This window comes from Scleropages formosus, chromosome 24 (assembly GCF_900964775.1).
Source record: "Scleropages formosus chromosome 24, fSclFor1.1, whole genome shotgun sequence".
Classification (NCBI taxonomy): domain Eukaryota; kingdom Metazoa; phylum Chordata; class Actinopteri; order Osteoglossiformes; family Osteoglossidae; genus Scleropages; species Scleropages formosus.
This window is the reverse complement of record NC_041829.1, coordinates 14,151,102-14,172,210: the sequence shown is the minus strand read 5'-3', so window position 1 is coordinate 14,172,210 and position 21,109 is coordinate 14,151,102. Positions and strand designations below refer to the sequence as shown.

Genomic DNA, 21,109 nt, shown 5'->3' with positions numbered 1-21,109 from the left:
TTGCATTGCCGATTGAACGTAATTACAAATACATGATGAGTGTTTGTTTTGCACATGCAGGGCAGTCACTTATTTGGCTTTTAATTACACCGCAGAAAGCCCTCTGATGCAATACCACGTGCTTGTGGTGAAATCATAGTGTAAACAAGTTGTTTTATCGCATTCTCTCTTCCGCAATGCTTCAAAGGTATACATTTTATGAGCTGGCTTGGATTATACAAATATTTCCCTGAATAATCATTTAGATAGTTTTGCAGGTATTTATTGGAGGAGGAAAAAACTAATAGCGTCAAGTTACGATGATAGGTGTAACCCAGTTAGAAGATCATGGCACATCTGAAAATCTTGTTGATAGTGCTGACTGCTTTACAACAGCATTTATGGAAATGCCACACGAAACATTTCTAATGCATTTTCTGGAAACTATTTTCCTCTACACTTTGCAAAACCAGAGAAATATGGAAAAACCACTTGTGCCATATTTTTAATGCTTTTGTTCCAAAATCCATTTGCAACTTAAGTGCCCCTTCCTTCTAACAGTGAATGTGTAAAATATCCGTATTAGAAACCGAGGCTGTCCAAAATGTTTATCCATCCCAGGAGAAATAACAAGTGTGGGAGTGCCAATCAATGTGTCTGTTGTCTCATAGAAATTAACAGCAGCAGCCGAAGCTTTGGGGGGTTTGGTTGAAGCTGAATATTTGGCTGATTTTCCAAGCAATTAAATACCGTGAGGCCCGTCGGGGGCAAGGGGGGGGCAGACAAAGCAAGATGTCATTAAGAGCGGTCATGGGGCCTAAAACGAACCTGTTGAAGGATGGCCTAACTGGGCTGTTTTAAGGCAGCCTTTAAAAGGGTTCTTCTGGAGTCATCTGGATCATGTCAGGCCAAGGTGGGAAGGGGGGGGGGGACTGGGCTGGTGGCGATCGGGGGGGTTGAGGAAGTGAACCACTTAGAGAAGATAACGTCCAACTCTGCAGCGCTCCTTCATCTGATAACCCAATTATCCTCACTGCAGGCCTTGAAGGTAGCTGGGGGCAGCAGGCCCACCTCCACAGCAACACAATACAGTAGCCCAGGGTTCTCAGGTCATTGATGTATGTCTTCCTCATAGCTCACCATTGATTCTTTTCCTCTGAATCCTGCTTTACACAGGCTCTGTACTTCATGTCTTTATGTGTCCTTTTTCTGCTAAATGTTTAACGTTATAAATCATCATTTTGTTGCTCATTACTCAGCATGAGTAACAGATAAATCAAAGGTGTTGATACAGAAATGACACGCACTGCTACTAAATTAAACATGAATTTCAGGTAAACAGAGTAAAGAGATCTTAGTATGAAGGCACACAGTGAACAAGAATTTTAAATCATGCTGAAATATAAGCGAAAGGCTGAAGTACTTTTACTACATTGTGATACTGAAAAGTTTCCTCTGCTTCTTTAGAAATAAAACTATGCATTTATGCCTGACTTAAATAAAATATGGGGAGACTATAGGTGTAGTGATCACCTAAAATGCGCTAAATGTTGACTGCAGTTTTTTTTTTTTTTTGGATCATTGTCTGCAATGCAGGGGTCTAAGAACAAAGTCCAAATCAGTAGCCTCATATCTAAATAACAAGGGCCAAGCAGTATGTCATCCTGACTGTTGACTTTAGCACTTCATGGGGGTTTTGTCCATCATGCGCCTAGCTGGTCTGGGGGTAGTGCAGGGTGGGGGTAGGGGGTTATGCTCGGACCGCGTGGAGGTTGACGGGACACAGCTGGCCCGGATTACTCTCGTTGGACGCTCCATCTTGACACTGGAAATCACACTTTGATCCCTTTGTGATGGTGAGGAGGTAAAACAAACAGCAAGCGAGTGGGGGGCCTGCGGAGACCCTGCTGTTTCCCAGTCCCTGGCTGCGGCGACCTGTCCTTTCAAAATGTCAGTAATCACAGGCACCGAATGTGCCATGTCCATCATGCTGGGGACAGCAAACTGTGCGTCTCTCCAAACTTTTATAAATAATCGACTGGGTACTTCGTTTTCCAACTGACCTGCACAGCAAATCTGGATTCACAGCTTTTATTTGTTACGCCTAAGTGTTTCTTAACCTTGAAGGTTCCTGTCTAGGAGAACATGGATTCAGTTTTTGGCCAGAAAAAATTGTCGTCATTTCCCATCTTCACTGAGTAGCAGCTGTACATAAATGAAAATCCCTGTAGGCTTAATGAATATTAATGAAGTTTTAAGCCTTCACACTTGTCTTTGTGAAGTTTGATGTGTTGCTACCAATATGATACAGTTTAAAAGAAGTAATGATTTTTAAAAGAAGGGATATTTGACATGGTCTTCCAACCCACAGGAGGTTACCTCTCTGTGAACGCAATTTCTATCGCCTGTGCTTCTCTGGCTGCACCCACCCAAGAAGAGCGTTAGTGGAGAAGTGGGCTCCGTTTCCCGCTAAAACAGCAAACCGAAGCTGCAAATCAAACATGCCTACCAAAGTGGGGTGGGGGGGCAGAGGCTGGAGGGGGTGGGTCGTCCTTCATTAGGGCTCCCTCGGCTACAGCTCGACCCAGTCGGAGAAGATTCCAGTGGCTTTCCTCAGACAAATAAACAGCCCGTGCTTACAGGGGACAACCTTGTTGAGCCGCCGCCTTAATCAAAAGCTGGAAAATCAAACTGGATTTGCCCCATCGCAAATAAAAATTAATTCCAGATGGTCCCTGTTGTTTTGCAGCAGCCTCTCGGAGCTGTGCTGCAGGTCCGGACAGGGAATTTTATTTAAAAAGTGTCTCGTAAATGTAACATCCTGCAGGGAATCTGTGGTTTTCTCTGCTGTTATATAACAGTAAACTTCTGGATATAAAAGATCGGGTAATTTCTTTCATATGGTTACTGCTCTAACACGGTAGGCTGGGAAATCTTGGGTGCCAGGAAGGGGGAAATGGGGTAACAAGGCACGGGCCTGGATGGCAAGTTCTGCACAGTCATACAAGTGTGCTCAGAGACAGTGGGAGGGGGCAAGGAACATGGGTTCGTGCCTGTGTGCATGATTATATGATGACACATGGGGAGTGGGAAAGTAAGATTAAACTCCAGGAATCTGTTGACGTTCACCAGTCATTCAGTAAGCGAAACATGGCTTAACTCTCGGTACAATGTAAGCTCCTATTAAAAAGTGTAGTATAGATTCCAACAGCATGAATGACATAGGGTAACTGCAGAATATATATATATATATATAATTTTTTTTTCTTTTTTTTCTTTAACAAGGGTCGAAGGCTAGAGGCCCTGCACTTTTTCATTCTGAATATCGAATCTGCACCCGGACAAGCAGAGGAGTGTTTTTATTGTTAATCAATGCCAATCCATTCCAAGCCTTGATGTTAAATAGGGATCAATAGCAGCAGGCTGCGAATGAGATCGGATTTCAATTGGCCACCTGACCAGCGGGCTTTAATCATAAGGCAAATCAAGACACGGACCCATAAGTCAGAGGAATTAATATAGACTGTTAGGCACTTTCTAGCCACAGACCCAGCCCAAGGAAATATCTGTCATATTTCATTTAGTCACGCAGAAGCAAGCCGGTTTGATGACTTTCAACAGATTTTTTCTCAGTTTGTAAAAGAAAAGAAAATCATGCTAAAATCATGCTGCAATTAGCAATGATTTCTATTAGGATGCATAAAAAATCAATGCCTCCTCTTTGCAATTCCATTACACATAGCAAAATATTACTTATGTTACCTGTAGCTGCCTAAAAAAAGCAGGCAGCTTTTTTCGCCTAAAGGAATCTAAAAAGGAATCTGTATAAAAATAAAACCTACAAAAAACCAAGAGTCAGGATTTGAGAAGAAAGCCTCAGATGCGATAGCAAACTGTGCATCTTTCTTGTGATTCTGGTTGACAGATATGGCCTTGAACTCTGCCCTCGCTGTCCAATCTGCTGGGGTCACATGGGCCTCCAGAGAGGTTGCAGCCTTTGTGCATCAGCTTTAAGGTAACCATCACCCTATGGGGATCATTCACCAAGTGCCAGGTGACGATTACTGCAGGCACCACCCTTGACGGTCGACTTGTGCTTTTTTAAAGTCTTTTGCCAACAACGAGGCCCTAACAACAAGCCCTGATTGATCAGGAGCCACCGTAAATCGCCGGGTTTCACCGCAACACTCTGGCCCTCCAGTCTCACACTCCCATCTACGATGATAAATTAGCATTAGATGGGACCTAATGAGTTTACTAAACATTTGGGATTTGTGCTAATAAACTGGCTGGCTTGGAAGTAGCAGGGAGAATAAGGAATCCCCCAGCTCCCCCTTATCACTGCAACATGACAGTTAAACCACGCTCCCGCTCTGTGATCAATTCGTCATTCTGGTTTTACTGGAAAATCTTCACCCAAAGATAATTACTTCACCCTCATACTTCTTTAAGACAGTAGAACTGATAATAACCACAAAACTCTTTTTTCCTCTTCTTCAAATCCAGACAATTTAGTTAGTGCAATTCTCTCTTTATTTATTCATTTATTTTTTTTTCTGTGATTTCTACTACACTTTATTTAGCTGGTGTAGCACCATCTCATTAGTGAGGTCAGATCTCAAAGTTATGAGATGTAGTAATGTTATGCATGCTATGTTGTGCTATATCAGTGTGAATCTTTATTTTTACATTTGTGTGCTGGTTTTTATCTACTTTGAAGAACCCTATCATAAATATGCAGGACCCATGCTGTCTTGATCTGAATGTATAAAATGATTTAAACAGGAGCTTGTCTTCTGAAAAGTGTATTGATACAGCACATGGGACCTTTCAAATGACTTATTTTTATCATTTTCTGATAGCAGACCTCTGTTATAACTATAAAAAACAAAGTAAAACATAAAGTTTAGACTTTTCTTTATCATTAAGGCAATGGGGAAACTTTCTGAATGTGTTTTGTTTTGTTCTACTTAATTCTGTAAACAGTTGTTACTGTACCAAAAAAAAATCCACCAGAATTACCTACAACTTTTCAACTTTGCTTGACATGAAGCATACAAAGTAAATTAAAACCACACACCTTATATTAGAAAAAGGAAATTAGTTTAAGCTCAGGACTGCTTTAATCCTAATGAAGAACTCATCTTTCTCACAGTGGGGTGGAGTTCCAGACCACACTTTTTTCCAAAAAATAATTGGAATGAGATCCAACTGAACTCAAGCGGTCGTTCACTTGCGACGACAAGCAGCCTTACCACAGTAAGGGTCTTTTATCCTCTGCAAAATTCAGCACCCACGTTTACTCTTTTCACGGCTGAGTTTTCTCTAAATTAATGCAAAGAGATCCTCCCACCCTCCCTTACTTGTTTCGCAGTTACATCATCTGTATTTGCACTGTTGGAAAATGTGCTTGCAGCCTCTTAACAAAGCTACAATGCCAGACTCTTCTTTGGTCTGAAGAAGACTGATCCACCGAATGTTCAAGTAGGATCCTTCACACGCAGATGGAAGAACAGGGGCCAGGTGCCAGCCAAGCCATCCTTTCATTTAGAGTTTTTAACCACAGCCTTTGCGATTCCTGTAGACCAAATTCAAGTTTCACGATAATGTTTTGAAAAAAAAAAAAAATCGCCTAAATTTAGAAATAACATGTCAGCTTTAATAAATGATCCCTGTGCCACTGGGTCTTGAAGGTTTTCTCAGAATTCTTCCTGGGACCCTGGGGGCCAGCATGGAGCCAAGGCCCAGTGCTTCTCTCTGGGGTAAGTGATGGGCTGAGCCCAGTGTCCGGATCACCGTCCGGCGACCTCCAATTGCCGGCCCCAGCACCGTGTCCAACACAATCCCCGACCCGTTTCCTAACCTAATCTTTCTGGTGTCACACTACAAATTGCTACATTCGGAAGATGGAAATGCATGGTGTGGGCAGGAGAAGGGGGAGGACGTTGCACTTTGCCTCCGTCCCCCACCCTGTAAGCATGCACAAAGGAGAGGAATGACATAAGAGATCCACACCCGCCAAGTCCACTGACCTGATTTACAAACCTCCACTAATGCAAAACAAATGCTGCGGGTGCGAAGCCTTCCCCAGCCATAAAAAAAAAAAAAAAAAAAAAAAAAAAAAAAACCTGCACTGTTCTTGCCCCTGACTAAATACCGCAAACCACCCTCAACGGGAAGTCACGCATTGGTTAAGCTCTACTCACATGTTCTTTTAGAGTTCCAGGAACGAAAGGACAAGCTGGAAGGGTAGGCAGCTGGACAAGGTGTGAAAAAGTACATTGAGTGCAATAAGTTTTAACAAGGACTAAGCTATTTCAATAATTCCTCACTGAGGCCCACCTGGAACATGATGGATTTTTGCAGCTTGGAAATGAATGTGACTCCAGTGGACTGGACGGGTGTTGTTTAAGCTGTTATTCCGAACTGAATCAGTACCAATTAGTTTTGCCCGTGCTACCATCAGTTTCTCAAGCATGTCACTCGAGAAGAAATGGTAAGGGTGCTGTATGTCTTTATGGGTTCTCTGCCCCCCCCCCCCGCCCAAAAAAAAAACTATGTAAATGCAGGGATTCATAATGAAAGTCGGAGTTTGCCAATGTTGTCCCTGACAATACCCACAATACCACAACCAATTCAATTTGGGCAGCCCGTTATTCAAACGTGAGTCACTTGCATCTGCCTATTGTGCAATGGTAACACCATTCCAACTGTCTGGGTCGATTTTGCGTGGGTGGGGGGAAATCTCATCCCCCACCTCCCTGCCCAGCCGCCTGGGCGGTCACTGGGCCCCCACTGGTCAGGACAGGGGGGTGATAGTGGACGCTCAGAGTGCTGGGGGGCATTCATTTTGGCCGACAAAGGGGAGGCACCGCTTTTGTATGTGTGGTTAAATGAAGTCCCACTAACAGCACATATGCCACGCTAAGAGAAGCCTCCACTGAGCTGATTTGCCTCTCAATGGCGGTGCCAGACCTTCAATTGATTGTTGTATAAATCTCATTTTATCTATTTATTTTTATTTTCCACACCCCCCACTCCTCTCACCTATGAAACACTTACATTTTTGTTAGATGACCACCTTAGGAAATGATCTGACCACACTTCTCTTCAGATCAGATCAGGGTCAAATCCAAAGGTTTATTTTTAAATGGCACGGAACCAGCAGCTGTTGTTGCTCCGGATCGCATTTCCTTTTAATTGTTTTTATTGCGCATAGTTTTACTTAATTACCTAGCCACCCATCCACCATCCCAGCACCCCAACCCCCCACACCTGCCTTCCAAAAACTTAGGTCCTGCTCTCGGCCAGGGCCGAGGTGTGCCGTACATGAACGGGTGGCGGCTCATTCTCACCAGACGCGTGACCACGTTTCGTCTTTTGCTAGCGACAAGCTGGAGCCGGCTTTTTCCGCCAGGCCCCGGGGCCTGCACCGAGTGCCCTACGACAACAAGCATGTGTCCCTTCCCTTCCCTTCCTACACATGCTAAACTCATTTCCCCCATCCACCGCTAGGAAAACACAGGACAAAGTCCTTACCGTCACTGACAGCTGTCACGTTAGAATTCCAGCCTGTGTTTGTTACAGGATTATCAGACTTGAAAGGAAAAAAAAAATAAGATAAATGTGCACTAGAATAAGTAAGAATAAGCCACAGTTAAAGTACTTGGTGACTGCGTCAAAGGCTAAATACAGCACAGTGTCCCACAGCTACCTTGTTTCTGAGTACAGTGTTAACTGTGGGACAGTGGCATTTTGACCACGGTATCTGCTTTTCCATTTCCTCCGAGTGGAAGCTTAGAGACTACTGCCAAGCACGGATTGAGCTCCCCCCTCTTCTCAGTTCCAGTACACCTGGCAGGCCATTGCTTCCTGGCTCAGGGTACGAGAGTTTTCACTGGAAGGTCTTAGAGGCAAGCTGCCATTTGCACTTCATGCAGGGCGGAAGACCCTCGGCCCTTTGCTTCCTCAAGACTCTTAAAAGCACCTCTCCAAATCAAAGACACAGTGAAATCAGTAATAAATGCAACACGGATTGCTTTGAAAAAATATGTGTTGAAAAATACAGTGCCAGGCAAAAGACTGAGTACACTTAAGGGGAACTTTTTTCGTAATGGGCAACGTTTTATTTCGTACAACTTTGCTTTGGATGAGCATTTTATTAAAAAGTGCAAGGTTTTAATTTTCACTTAAGACTGCAATTTTCCGTATGCACTTTTATAGCTTGAAGCACAGATAATCATGAAAAGCCGGATATGAAACAGCTGTACTCAAACTTTTGACTTGTATGGCATAACAGAAATCGAACCAATAGTAGTGGATAATTACACACGGAATTTTACTTTGACTTCACCATTAAATGTAATAAGCTACATCAGGAACCTTCGTGTACGTTTATAGGAGATATCTGGTGCGAGTGTAAACAGGTTCTATTTACAGATAATAATCGTCTTCTGCTTCCGCCTGAGCACAAAAGCGGACTTTGTCAGATTTCCACAACACAATTCATCAAACGCAACCCCAGTGAAATTATGGGCACTAGCTGTATCTCCCTTTCGCTCGATAAGCCAGCACCAGCGGCGATTCGTGTTTTTTATCAGACTACTTCGCTGGGTATAGTTTTTGACAGCCCGGCTTGTCTCCCTTCAACCTGTCCTCCTCCTTCCCCCTCTCCACTTCAGCTTTTTTAAAAAACATACAAAGCATAAAACCTCCCGGTCCCCCTTATACGCCAGTCTCCCACTGAAGACTAGCATGCCCAGGGCAACCTGACACAGATATCTGGGGAGATCGAACACGCAAAACGAGAACACGGACCGGGACCGCTACCCCTCGGCTGTCCTCAAACAGGACCGTAACACTTATGCAAACAAATTACAAGCATGCATTACTATATCTGATTCTATAATGATAAAAACTTTTATTTTTATTTCTAGCTGTTTTACTTTTTCGTTTTCTCTTTGCTGTGACAGGAGGAAAGGTAGTTTGACCAGGTATATTCATCTGAAGGGGAGCCAGTTCTCACTTTCTCCTTCTCCCTCTCTCTTCCGCACTTTTCACAGTAACACAAGGGTGCCTGGGTTGCTCATAAATAACTCAAAGATGTTCACACCTGTGTACTTGCACAGACATTGTGCTTGTAGGTGTATCCCGGCCTGAGATATATGTCCCACATCCCAGTCATTAATCAAACACATGTTTGAGTTTAAAATCAATGCCGGGTCTTCATCGCAAGACTAAGAAGACTACAGCAATCCATGTTGCGAGATGCATGCCTCTTCTTTGCAAGCACGCTGCCCGGCATTGGCCACAGGGCACTCTGGCCTCTGTATGGCCTCCTCTTTTCCTCATATAAGGAAGAGCAATATCAGCCAAGAATCGGCTGATTTAATTACATTATGCAGATGGGGGTGAAAAGACATCGTTTAAGGAGTTAATAAACAGTTCCCACTTTGCACGTTGTCCGAAGGCTGCCTGGTTTGAAAACCTTCTGTTTCCTAGCTGATATGTAATTAAAATGGTTTCAAAGATCCTCCTTGACAGTGCAGGACTTAGCCAAAATGTAAATGACATTAAAGGAGACAATGAATTGAATTTTGTTTAATGTCCCTTTTGCAGATCCTAATTTACATAGCATTTTCCAACAAAGGCGCTGACCTTATAAACGCTGGCATTTGTACAACTTCCGCTGAGAGGGATTTAATCGTGGTTTTGCAAAAGCCATGAGGGAAAACGTTTTAAGTTGTCTACTTGGTTACAGAGGAGAAACCAAAAAAATTTAAAAAAAAAAATAAATAATAATACACACAAGCACAGCGGTCAAATGTTGATTATTTTCGCCTCTGATAACAACCTGAGAACACGATGCCAGGGTCTGGCAGACGGCAAGGCTATGTAATTGGCACACATAATTCTTTCTGTAAATACAACTAAAGAAATATAATTAATGTTAAGCAAAATCACTATTGGGCCAGCATTATGGGATATTAATACTTGAACAGGTGCAATGGGGCCTTTCGAATAGGCTAAATGAATAAAATGTCCCAGGGAACAACTGTGTGTAAAGACAAAAAAAAAGTCAATCACATGAATTATTCAGCGACTGGGATGTCTGCAAAGGTCAGCGTTTGTTGACCTTTGTGACAGGAAGTGAAAGGAAGCGCCGTCGAGTAGGGAAACCCCAGTCGCTCCACAGAGCCGTCACCATTATTAGGCCATCGTTGTAAACTACACTCATAAATAAACCCAAATCTCGGTCATGCCAGACCAGTGGAAGGTGCCTTTCTTTCTTTTTTTTTTTTCTCCACCGCCTTTATAATGCATGCTGTTTGCTCAATAACCTAATTGTTCCATTTTTTTTTCCGTACCCGAAAATGCACATGAATTATCTATAGTCTGAGGTCAGTTTTTAAATATTTAAAGATCCATCAGGGTTGAAATTCAGTAACAGCTGCTAAATCTGACAAACTTCCTTTTTTTTCCCAAAAATCTAAAGCTGAAACAAACTCCTAGAGAAAATGGGATAAACAGATGTCTGGCTCCACTACAGGAAAATAGGACACATTTGGAATGATAAGTCTCCTAAACTCCGTTGAAAATGCCAGATCGGCGAGGTTGCCAGTTACTGTCCGACAGGATGCCAGCTAGCAGTAGGCCTGCCCCCCAGACCATCTGGGAAAATGTGGTGGAGAGCGCTATCGATAATGGGCCGCGGGGCTGCGCAACATGCCGAGAGCGCCCGCGCTCCGCACCAGATCCGCGGCTAAATGTTTTGATTGTAACGCAGCCGGACCTCCCCTTGTCTCCCTCGACAATCGGCTTTTTCAGGCTCCGGCGGCCGGCAGGCTGTTCCTGCATGCGTAGCCTTCGTTCTGAACCGCCGGGGTCAAAGGAGACACACCTTAACAGGAATTCGCACAACACCCATAAAGAGGGAAAAGGAGTGAGCAAACTGTAAGAGAGGCCTTTAAATCCCTTCAGTCACGCTGGATCCTTTTCGGTGCGTGTGTGTGTAGGCAGCGCATGAGTGTGTTACTATACATTTAATTGACCTTCACGGAACACGCTTACATGCATTAACGCTACAAGCATCTGAAGGCCCCCGTGCCGCAGGAAAAAAAAAAGGAAAAAAAAAGAAGTTCCGACTGCCAGAATGTTCTGCCGCAATAGGATAAGATGATCTGCTTCATAGTTGTGATACGCAGACAATAGGGGTGTCTAATGAGAAACATCTGCTTTTGTGATTTCACAGAACGGATCGCTCCGCTATGAAAACGATCCTCGGGTCCCCATTCAGACACATCACAATGACAATGTGAGCTTTTTATCCAGCGTTTGAACTCCCTACAATATCCCTCTGTCTCTCTTCCTGCGCTTTAATTCTCACTCCTCGGCAACCCTTTTCCTGTTTTACTTATGTTACACACATTGTTCCATAGTTTGAAGCACAATGCTGGGAGACATCCTACACTTCAGAGCCCATTTAGTGACATTACAAAGAAAGGCAATTTACAGGAGGAACAAATGTGCTAAATATCGGTGACACTAAATGTTTTAAGCCTTCTTTTACTACTGGAGTAAATATATCACAGCTTTTTAATGCAACGGCGAGCCTAAAGCGCTGGCTTCAAGTGTCGAGGGCCTCCCGCAGGAAGTGGTACACGACTTTCTCGAATTTAAAATCAAAGCATCGTGACTCTTAAGTTACCAAAGGGCTGCCTTGACTCGGGTGCAGAGGAGACCTCAAACCATAATGGAATTTTTTGGTTAACCCCTAACTAGTTGGTTACCTTTTGAATGACTTCTTTGGCGTTCCTCATCATTTCTTTTTTTCTCCTGTTTTCACAACAACAAAACCGTTCACCACTACCACTTGATGCGGAAAGAATGCAATACTCATGAATTCTTAAAGGCATACATAAATAATAACACCATGTATGATAATCTGGTGTGTATTACTTTTGAGAGAGGTGGGGTTACTAAAAGTGCTATAACAATAGTTGTGACCTGTCAAACAAAAAGTATTTGTTGTGTACTTTAAACTGTAAGGAAGTACATTAAAATTTCCCTAAAAATGTCACAGAATAAGTGCAGCAGATTTTCCATTAATAATTAACTCGTTTCAAATGTTTGACATAAATGGAGACACCATTTTCCTCCCTCAAGTAAACACAAAGCTCATTTTTCCCTTTAAAATATTTTGACTTTCATTTTTTTTTTCTTCCCAGATTTATAAATCCATCCTTTAAAGCATCCGATTAAGGAGATATTTCAAATCATGATGCATGATATGACACATAATAAATATGGGAAAATATGGAACAACCCCCCCAACATCCACCCCTACCCCCACACCCCCACAAAAAAAAAAATCAATATATAAAACAGTGCTCATTTCCACAGACTCAGCCTCCTAGAATGTGTGTCCTATTTTCTGAGGACTGACACACTCCCAGAGTGAAAGCAACAACTGGCCGCTCCTATTTGATTACTAAAAAGAGAGATGTTCCTTCTGTCAGATGCCAAACATTCTCCACTAAGCAAACAGCTATTCCAGCTAGTCAAACATTAGCATTGCTATCCACTGGTGGGGCATATTTTCCCGGCTGCAGTCGTTGCCCCCACCAGGTTAAATTTCTCAGACGGCTGGACGGTAAAGTTCACGATCAAAAGATAGCTCTGCACGATGAAAGCTGGGAGTAGCACCCCCCTTCCCCCCCCCCACTGGACAAGCATACTAGAGTCACTCGAATCCGGGTACCACAAAAGCTACATCCATACACCTTCACACATTGAGGTACAACAAAGCAGTAGAGGTCCTCGTTACACTTTTTCACCACGATAAGCCTTGGAGAACAATTTAAGTCTAGAATTAATCCAAGCTGCACATGGATTTGATTTTGCAAAAAAGGATCTTTCCCAGTCCAACGTATTTTTGCACGCTCTTTGTGACTGAGAGCTGGTATCACTTTTCCACGCAAAAAAAAAAAAAGCAAAAAATGCAACGTGACCGTCATTCTCTGCATATTAAAATAAAACGAACCGCAGTAATTGTTCCCAGGGATGTAAAATGCAGAAACATTCCGAACCAATCAGGCAATGTGGGAATTTGCAGTGGCACACAACACGGCCACGGTGATCCTGAACACCACAAAGCATCGCTACCTTCGCCTGATGCATCCAGCTGTTTTATCAGTACAGCTGTTTCTAATAAACCGGCAGAAGCAAGTTCTACGTGTGCAAAAACGTAGACGCTTCTTTCGCAGCAAATTGACCCTTCCAGGTGGTAACAAAACTTCATTTCCTAATTTCTAATTTCCTAATAGCTAGCCTAAGTGTTAACTGGGAAACAGGCATGACAAGGGCCGTGCACAAGGCAGTACTTGTTAACAAATTAAGAAGAGGCAGTCGGCGATAGGCTACATCCCCGTGTTTAAAGCCAAAAACTCTCTAGGCATAAACTGTTCCTCGCAGCACGGGGAGAGGCAGATGAAACTGCTTCCCCTGACAACTCGCAAGCAATTACCGAATCCCCACAGAGCCGGCCAGGTTTCCAAGTCAACCCACCTGTGCACGATAACACAAGAGAACAACAACCGGCGCGGCGTGTGAAATGAAGTTAGCACCGGGGGCCTGGGAGGGGGGACGTGGCGCTGTCCCGCACAGACGCGCGAAAGCCAGGGGACAAAAGGAAAGGGAGCAGAGGCGCTTACCTGTCAATGATAACTGGGTCTGAGGGAGTCTCGTTCCTGTTCCCGCAACTTTTCTTGTCACAACACCGACTGCAGGGGAAAAGATGACAAGATTAAAACGTCGCAGAGGCCTTTCTTTGAGCCGCTTCGACACCCAGGCCCTTGGCACACACACACACACACCTCTAACACATCTTTTGTGTCTTTATTTATTTTTTTATTTTTTTATTTATTTATTTATTTATTTTTCGTGGTAGCCGTGCGGCTCGCGGCCACCAGTTTGAGCGGCGCACACTGAGTCGCACCGAGCGGGGCGTCCGTCATTGCAGCCCCCACTGCTAAAAGATGGAAAACAACATGTTGTGCTGTTTGTCTTAGCAGTGAACTGAGGAGAGCCAATGCCAGGAGGCTGGGGAATAAGTTTCACAGCTTCAGCTTTTGTTTACCTCTAATTGTCAAGCTGTTATTTCTGGAGAGGATGCAAGATGCCACCTTCAACCGATATTTCTGTGGGGCATTTATTAATTACAAGCTCAAAAGCCTGCATCCATCTCTCGCAAAGTGGCATTATTTTTTTAAATGCATTCTGTAAACCAAGCTATAGTGCATTATAGCGACTTTAATTAAAGCAGTAAAACACAATTGTTATGGTTCTTGCATTTTAAAAAAGCCTACCTGTATAATGGTTACACATCTAAATTAGCTAAATTAACACCATATGGTATGGAAAGTATATAAAGCTCTTTAGCACTGACAGCTAAAATGATTAAAGAGAGCCTACAGTCCTCCACTTACAGCTTAAAATCACATCTGTGCTCTCTCCATATTAACTCCAGTACATGCAAAGGTGTGCAATAAAGCAATTTCATTTCTGCTGGTTCACGTTCACTTCATTTTGCAGAATGAGTCAACTCTTTTACCTCAGCGATGCCATAAAAATGTGTGTGGGGCAATGGCATTCGGAGAAAAGATATGATAGTATGGAATAGTATGCCCCTTAGAGTATGCAGCCTGTTACTGTCATCTGCAGACCAGGGACTCGTACCTCCAGTTCCTCCAAGTAGGAGCTCTGTTCCTCAAGCTCCACAACAGAGGCCCTAATGTATTTTAATTCCTCTTATGACCGAGTGCTTTTTTGTAGGACAACAACAACAACAGCAACAATAATCATAACCATTATCATAATAATGTCTTGATTAAAGTCAGGAAATTGATCTGTAACATACAATTCTGTTCTTTCCCCAAAAAAGAGTAGTAAAACAGCATTTTCATTTCCAGTGTTAAAAAAATAGATACTAGTAATAATATTTATCAGTGAATTACAGCTTTGATAGCGCGTGGCAATATAATAGTCAGATAAAATGCAATTCATTACCTTTTAAATACACCACAACTAGGAAGAAATGGTTAATCTCATTCTCCTGATGACTGACTGAACATAAGAACAATAATAATATGCTCATCCACTAGATCGTGGCTCATAATGGCAATAAAATAGAAAATGGGATATTATTTATCTTAAAAACATTAGAAAAAGAAAATATATATATATATATATTATATATATGTATACAGACACAGACAGTAAGACATAATATTCTCAGCACGTGCGTGTTGAGAAGTTTGCTATTGATTTACACCAGTTACACCTGAACGAGGTGCGCGCACAAGTACACGTGTAGCAGGTGCCACCGGAGCTATGAATGGATTTTAACATCTTATTTAAATGATCTATTCGTCCTGCTTTCCGATGTATTTTACATCCTGTTCGTCTAATTCCATTGTAAACACCTATCGTGACATTTTACCAATAAACCCAAGACGGTGTGCTTTATATCAAGAAGCAGGAAAATCAATAACCTGAAGATCAACACCGAAATTGGTGCATATACCTTCCCCCCTCCCCCCAAACCCCCAGCCGGCCCCCAATACAACGAGACACTGTGAATGATGCAAATTGCAAAATCTTAAATTCACACTCAGTATAATTTCAGAGTGGCTGGATTTGATGGGGAAGAGAATGAACACAAATATTAAATATGCAATTTTGCGTTTGTTCCAATTATTACAGCGCTGTCTCTTACCTGCACATGATTTCATGCGTGAGAAGGACTCTGCACATTTCTGGATTTTTGTCTTGACCTTCATAAATAATTGCCTTAAAAAAATTAAAGCACAAAATATAAACATGCATGTCAGTTATGTAAACGTTGCCTGAAAGACTCGTCACCACCACCATCATTATGTACAGAGGTTTTCGGTAACAACGAAAAAGACAATTGAAACAGGGTAAACGTGCGTACAAGCGCATATGTAATTAGCATAGGAAATTAATTAATTACGAATTAAATAAAATATGAATGCAGTATGAATGTTTCATAACCTTTTTGTTGTTTTTTTTTTGAGTGGGGGGAATGAAAACAACAATTTATAATAGTACAGGCAGGCCAGACATCTATAAAAATAAATTAATTAAATTAAAAAGGCTCTCGGAAATGTATAAAAATAACAGATAAAAATGTGTTAAAAAAAAAAAACAAATACATGTCATAAATGCCATAGACATGCATATTAAAATAGTCAGCTGTGCTGCACATTCTGAACTTTAAATATTCATGTGAGAATCAATGACAACCCGTTACAATAATCAGGCGGATCAGCACGCGGGAGTCACACATTTATATATGTTTTTTAGTTGAAGACAGATTTACAATTAAATTAAAAAGCTAATGGAGGTTTCCACGTGCGGAGGACAGCTTTAAATAAAGCCCATGTCCGTATACATCAACACGGTTATAATGTGCAGATATTTGGGGGGAAAGTGCTAATGGGCAATCTGTTGTTTATTCTGAGGCGCTAACAATGATTTCTCTTTGGATAAAAAGCTCTGTCTGGGGTGGGGGGCTGTGGGGGGGCACGGTTCACTGATTCTCCAGCACTGGCTGAAACAGATGGTGTGGAGCTGTAGGTGCGCTACAGCCTTCAGTTCATCCGCCCCACTCTCTCCCTCCCTCCCCCCCTCCTTCTCCCTGTCTGCCATTTGGACCGCAGACCACTGTTCACAACGCCACTTTCCGCGAGTGCACTTTTTCACTATTACACTTTTTGCGTGTTTTTTTTTTTTTTTTTTTTTTGTTCTCATTACATGGCTTTCCCACCCGACCGCCTTTCAATAGCGCGCCTTTCTGTTCTGCACTTTCCACAACCCTCCCCTGTTTCATTAGACCACTTTTTCGAGTCCACTAGATCACTTTTCACTAGACCACTTTTTACTGGGGCTCTCGCGCGCGCGCGCGCGTCCGCCGGGATGCCGCGTGCCCGCGCGCAGCTACACTCCACGGCGCGCAAAAAACGCGCGAGTTTCTCCTCTCTGGACGCTCCACCTGAACCCATCCCAAAGACAATCGCACCTCTGACGTCTTTATGATTTTGAAGTAGCCTCCACCGAACAGTACCAACCGGAAAATGACGCACGTGAGCGAACGGAACGCGCGCGGGACTTAATAAGAGCGCACTTTGTTCGTATGTCACCAATAAGAAATTAATACAATCAAAATTAAACGACTCACACAGAAATTGTGGCGAAATAGCTAAATAAATTCGAGCGAAACGTCACTAACTGCATAAAGTTGTCGGCGCTGTCTCGTCAATTACTTTAAAAAAAAAATCAAGGAGTCCCACTGAAAGAATCGAATGCATAGAATAAATCAATAAAATAAACATTTACAAATTCCGGCGTCGTTTTATGGAAAATATTTAAGGGGGTGAACTTCTCAGATGTGCAGTATCTTACTCTGGGTGTGATTTATTCTGCCCCTTTTCTCTGTAGATACAGAGATCCATAAAATGACCGTTCAGCCCCATTGACTCCCTGATCATTTGCAGGCTTCCTTCGGCGTTCAAGGAGCGCAACAAGAAGGCTTCTGATTTTCTGGAGTATCTGAGCAGCCTTAACAATGACTGAATGTGTGTCAACCCCTCCACTCGAGCTTTTTTATTATTGTTATTATTCTGTGAAATGAAAAGCTGCGCTCTTGACAATAGGGCTCCCTTAATTAACCACAAGTGATTTCCTAAAACAGTGAGCTTCTGAACAAAAAAAGGGAATAAAACGGATTTCAAAGTCAAGAGCCCCCTTCCAGAGTACAAGGGTCTCATTTTTACTGAAATCATTACTAAGGGGCAAAAAGACTTGGTCACCATCTGACACTATTTACCGTGCGTAATCCTGATAGCTAATAAAATATAAAATATTTTAATTCAAACAACCACCCAGTCTGGGGATTTGGCTTTATCTTCCTTTTATTGTTAATTTTTACTGTACTGGCTGTAAGAAAGAGACTAATTTTAGAAGTTTTATTTTTTAATCTCTCGTACAAATATATATCTAAGCAAAATATGACAACGACTTCTTTCCCACTGTTTATATGGTATGATTTTTATGCAATTTTGAAACAAACGGTATTTATTTCATGAAAAACTGTTCACGCTATTAAGGTGAAAATCAAATTGAGACTCAACTGATAGAAATGGACGGGTTTGGAAGACCCCCTTGAGGTAGTGTCTTGAATTAGAGATTTAAATGGGGGGTATTTTGGGGTTTAACTGCACAACAACAATCCCCACTGTTATTTTCCGATTGTATGACTACATTTAAAATATAAACGAACACATTCATTAGAAAAATTTAATAGAAATATGCAATTTTTACTGAGAAACAAATACAAAAAAAAACACTACAGCGCAGCTACACAAAATACAAATATCTATCTTCAGTCACACATCATCTCAATGGACCCTTAATTTAAGCAAATGATTGCGATTAAACATTTTATTATTTTTTTTTTAACTTTCAGTTTAAAAGATAAGTGGATTTTATGACAACACAGACACATGGAGAATGGAATATGAGAAGTCTTACCTGTTTTGTCATGGAGTCGATTAAGCGTACATAAAGATCTTGTTCTGTTCTGACACCTAAGAAACGGATTTAATTTCCCAGTTAGAAAATGGACCGCGCAGGTCTTCGCTCAATAGACCATTGCACTACTTTTACTATTACATGACTACAAAAACAACACACAACATGTTTTTCAATTACATATAAAAGTAGTTCCAATGTCCTCCCTTACCCTCCCTTATTTTGAGATCAAAATAAATATTTGATTTAATGACAGCCTTTAAATAAAAGTACTATGGTAAAAACGTATTATGGTGTACGGGTTGTGATTGTGCATTGTTACAAAGCACTGTCATAATTTCAGAATAAAGACATAAAAGGTGCAATTATACATTATTGAACGGCTAAGTATTTACTGGAAAATTATGTTAAACAATTGTACAGTGTTTACTTGGATCTGAATATAAAATTATCCGAATCGGTGCAGTGCACATAAACATTCGTTCAGGCATATTAGCTTTCTCAACAAATGACAAATAAAATGAACATGTATAATTCCCCTCGCGACATATGGACAAGATTTGACTTACCATTGCTGTACAACAACTGTAGTTTGTAATGAATCCCATTGTTAGTTTTTTCACTGTTTGGTTCCTGAAAATAATCAGCAGTGTATTTAATCAGAGTCACATACCTGGGGGAGAGTGTTTGCTTTTCCTGAACGGCACCTCCCTAAAATCTCTTTCACTTTTGCCACATTTTGCACTATTAGTGAAAGATGCCTATATTTCAGTACTTGTCCGAGCACCTACCTGCACCTGACTCTCTCTGTCCTTCTTTTCATAATATATGAGATTAAACCTGAGTTTAAACATGAATCCTTTGCAGAAAAAAAAAAAAATGAAATGCTTATATATGAGAAAATGTAAAATTCGTTCCCGCTACTTGTGAATACTATTTTAGAAAACCAGGGCGCACGTGGCTCCACCGAAACTCTAGAGTTCCGTGTAAGTTTTGACCTTTTTAAAGTGAGAAAGGCAAAATGTTTTGGGGACGGCACTTCCAAAAAAGAAAAAAAAAAAAGAAAAAGAAAAACAAAAAGTAGCAAGCCCTTACTTTCTCCTTCTCCACAAAGTCCACATAGGCTGTGCGTTCGATCTCCACGGGCTGCCCCTGCCTGTCGTATAGAGCCAGGACGAAGTGGAAAAAATTGGATTTTCTCAGGTTGGACGGCGGCTGCTTCTCGTAGTGCGCGCGAGCCAAGCCCACGCCGCTGCGGGGACAAGAAGAGGGGAGAGACCCCCTCGATTAACACAGGACATAAACACACACTCGCGCAGGAGATGACAATGGAGTGGATGGACACAGGCGCGGGCGCGCGCGCGCGCGCGGAGGCAGAAGGGGAAGGAGACGGAGAAGCGGGTTTTTTGGAAGACCAGGACATTTCTTGATTTGTCACTTTAGCAGTAATATGATGTAATGAAAGGGGGGAAAATCTGGAGAGCGGCGTGGGGAGGTTGTAATTGATACGGGGGGCATTGAAGGGGGATTTAGGGTCGATCTGAGGAATGCATCACCACAGAAAATGGTGATGATTTGGCATACATACCTTTGGGCGGCCGTGTTTGCATCCACCACCCCAGCTGTGTGCATCCACGACCGGACCGGATTCATCCCACCGCCCAGGGGTTCCTCCTTCATGGTCGTCCCTCCTCTCGGTATATTGTCCTGAATCCCAAACATTAAAACAGTTTTTTGTGCAAAACCAGCTCCGGCCAGACGAGTATTTTATTTTTTTTTTCCTTGGCGATTGGAAGATAAGGGTATTTGAGTTTGCTCTCGACCAGTCCTTCTTCAGTGCGTCCTGCGTGGGCACCACATCAACAATTTACGCACAGTCAGCCACTGCGCCTCAGCAGTGTGATCCTTTTGTTTTAGAAAGTCCTTTAACTAGTTAGGCGTAACAAAAAATAATAACAAGAAAAAGTTGCTTGTTTTCTTCTATTCTTTATATTAAAAAGAAATATTTTGCAACTTGTGTTTTTTGTTTTTTTTTGTTGTTGTTTTTTTTTTTTTTTTCAGGCTGATGCTCTCTCAACGTGGTGTCATCCTTCTTCAACGAGCATCAAAAAAAAAAACCTTGAGGACACTGCTGAATCGACCACTTCTGGCAAGGCTCTCCCGCTCCAGAAGACAAATAAACGAAAAAATGATCACCATGGAGGTGTTCCCGCACGCAGGAGGAGAAGGGGGCTGATGCGGGGGGCCCTTTAGCGTCTCGCAGAATGGATGGAAGCGCACGAAACTCAGCCCTCCATCCCCCAGGAATGGAGCCCTTTCCCGGGAGCCAAAAACTCTAAACCCACGGGATGCGCGCTGTCAGAACGTGACGCTCGGTGGGCGTGGCTTTGACCAAATACGGAAGGCGGGCGCATGTTACTGGAGGCGCGCGCGCGCGAAGAGGCGCCGCCGCGCGCCGCAGTTGCCGCAACAACCTCAGAGCGTCGGTGTGACTTTTCCTTACTGCACACCTAGGCAC

General features: G+C 42.5%; 1 protein-coding gene across 13 annotated transcripts in view; it reads right to left on the bottom strand.

The window, feature by feature from the left end:
- ebf3a (EBF transcription factor 3a) overlaps positions 1 to 20,619 on the bottom strand; it is an 86,988-nt gene extending 66,369 nt beyond the window's left edge. For all 13 annotated transcript variants that reach the window (XM_029248904.1, XM_018726390.2, XM_018726381.2 and 10 more), the window contains exons 1-6: positions 20,180 to 20,619; positions 19,687 to 19,843; positions 19,161 to 19,224; positions 18,592 to 18,647; positions 15,755 to 15,828; positions 13,692 to 13,760 (exon numbers count right to left, since the gene is read on the bottom strand). In XM_029248904.1, the coding sequence (XP_029104737.1) occupies positions 13,692 to 13,760; positions 15,755 to 15,828; positions 18,592 to 18,647; positions 19,161 to 19,224; positions 19,687 to 19,843; positions 20,180 to 20,313 (554 nt within the window). In that variant the 5' untranslated portion in view covers positions 20,314 to 20,619. The remainder of the gene's footprint in view (positions 1 to 13,691; positions 13,761 to 15,754; positions 15,829 to 18,591; positions 18,648 to 19,160; positions 19,225 to 19,686; positions 19,844 to 20,179) is intronic.
- Positions 20,620 to 21,109: the final 490 nt, after the last annotated feature.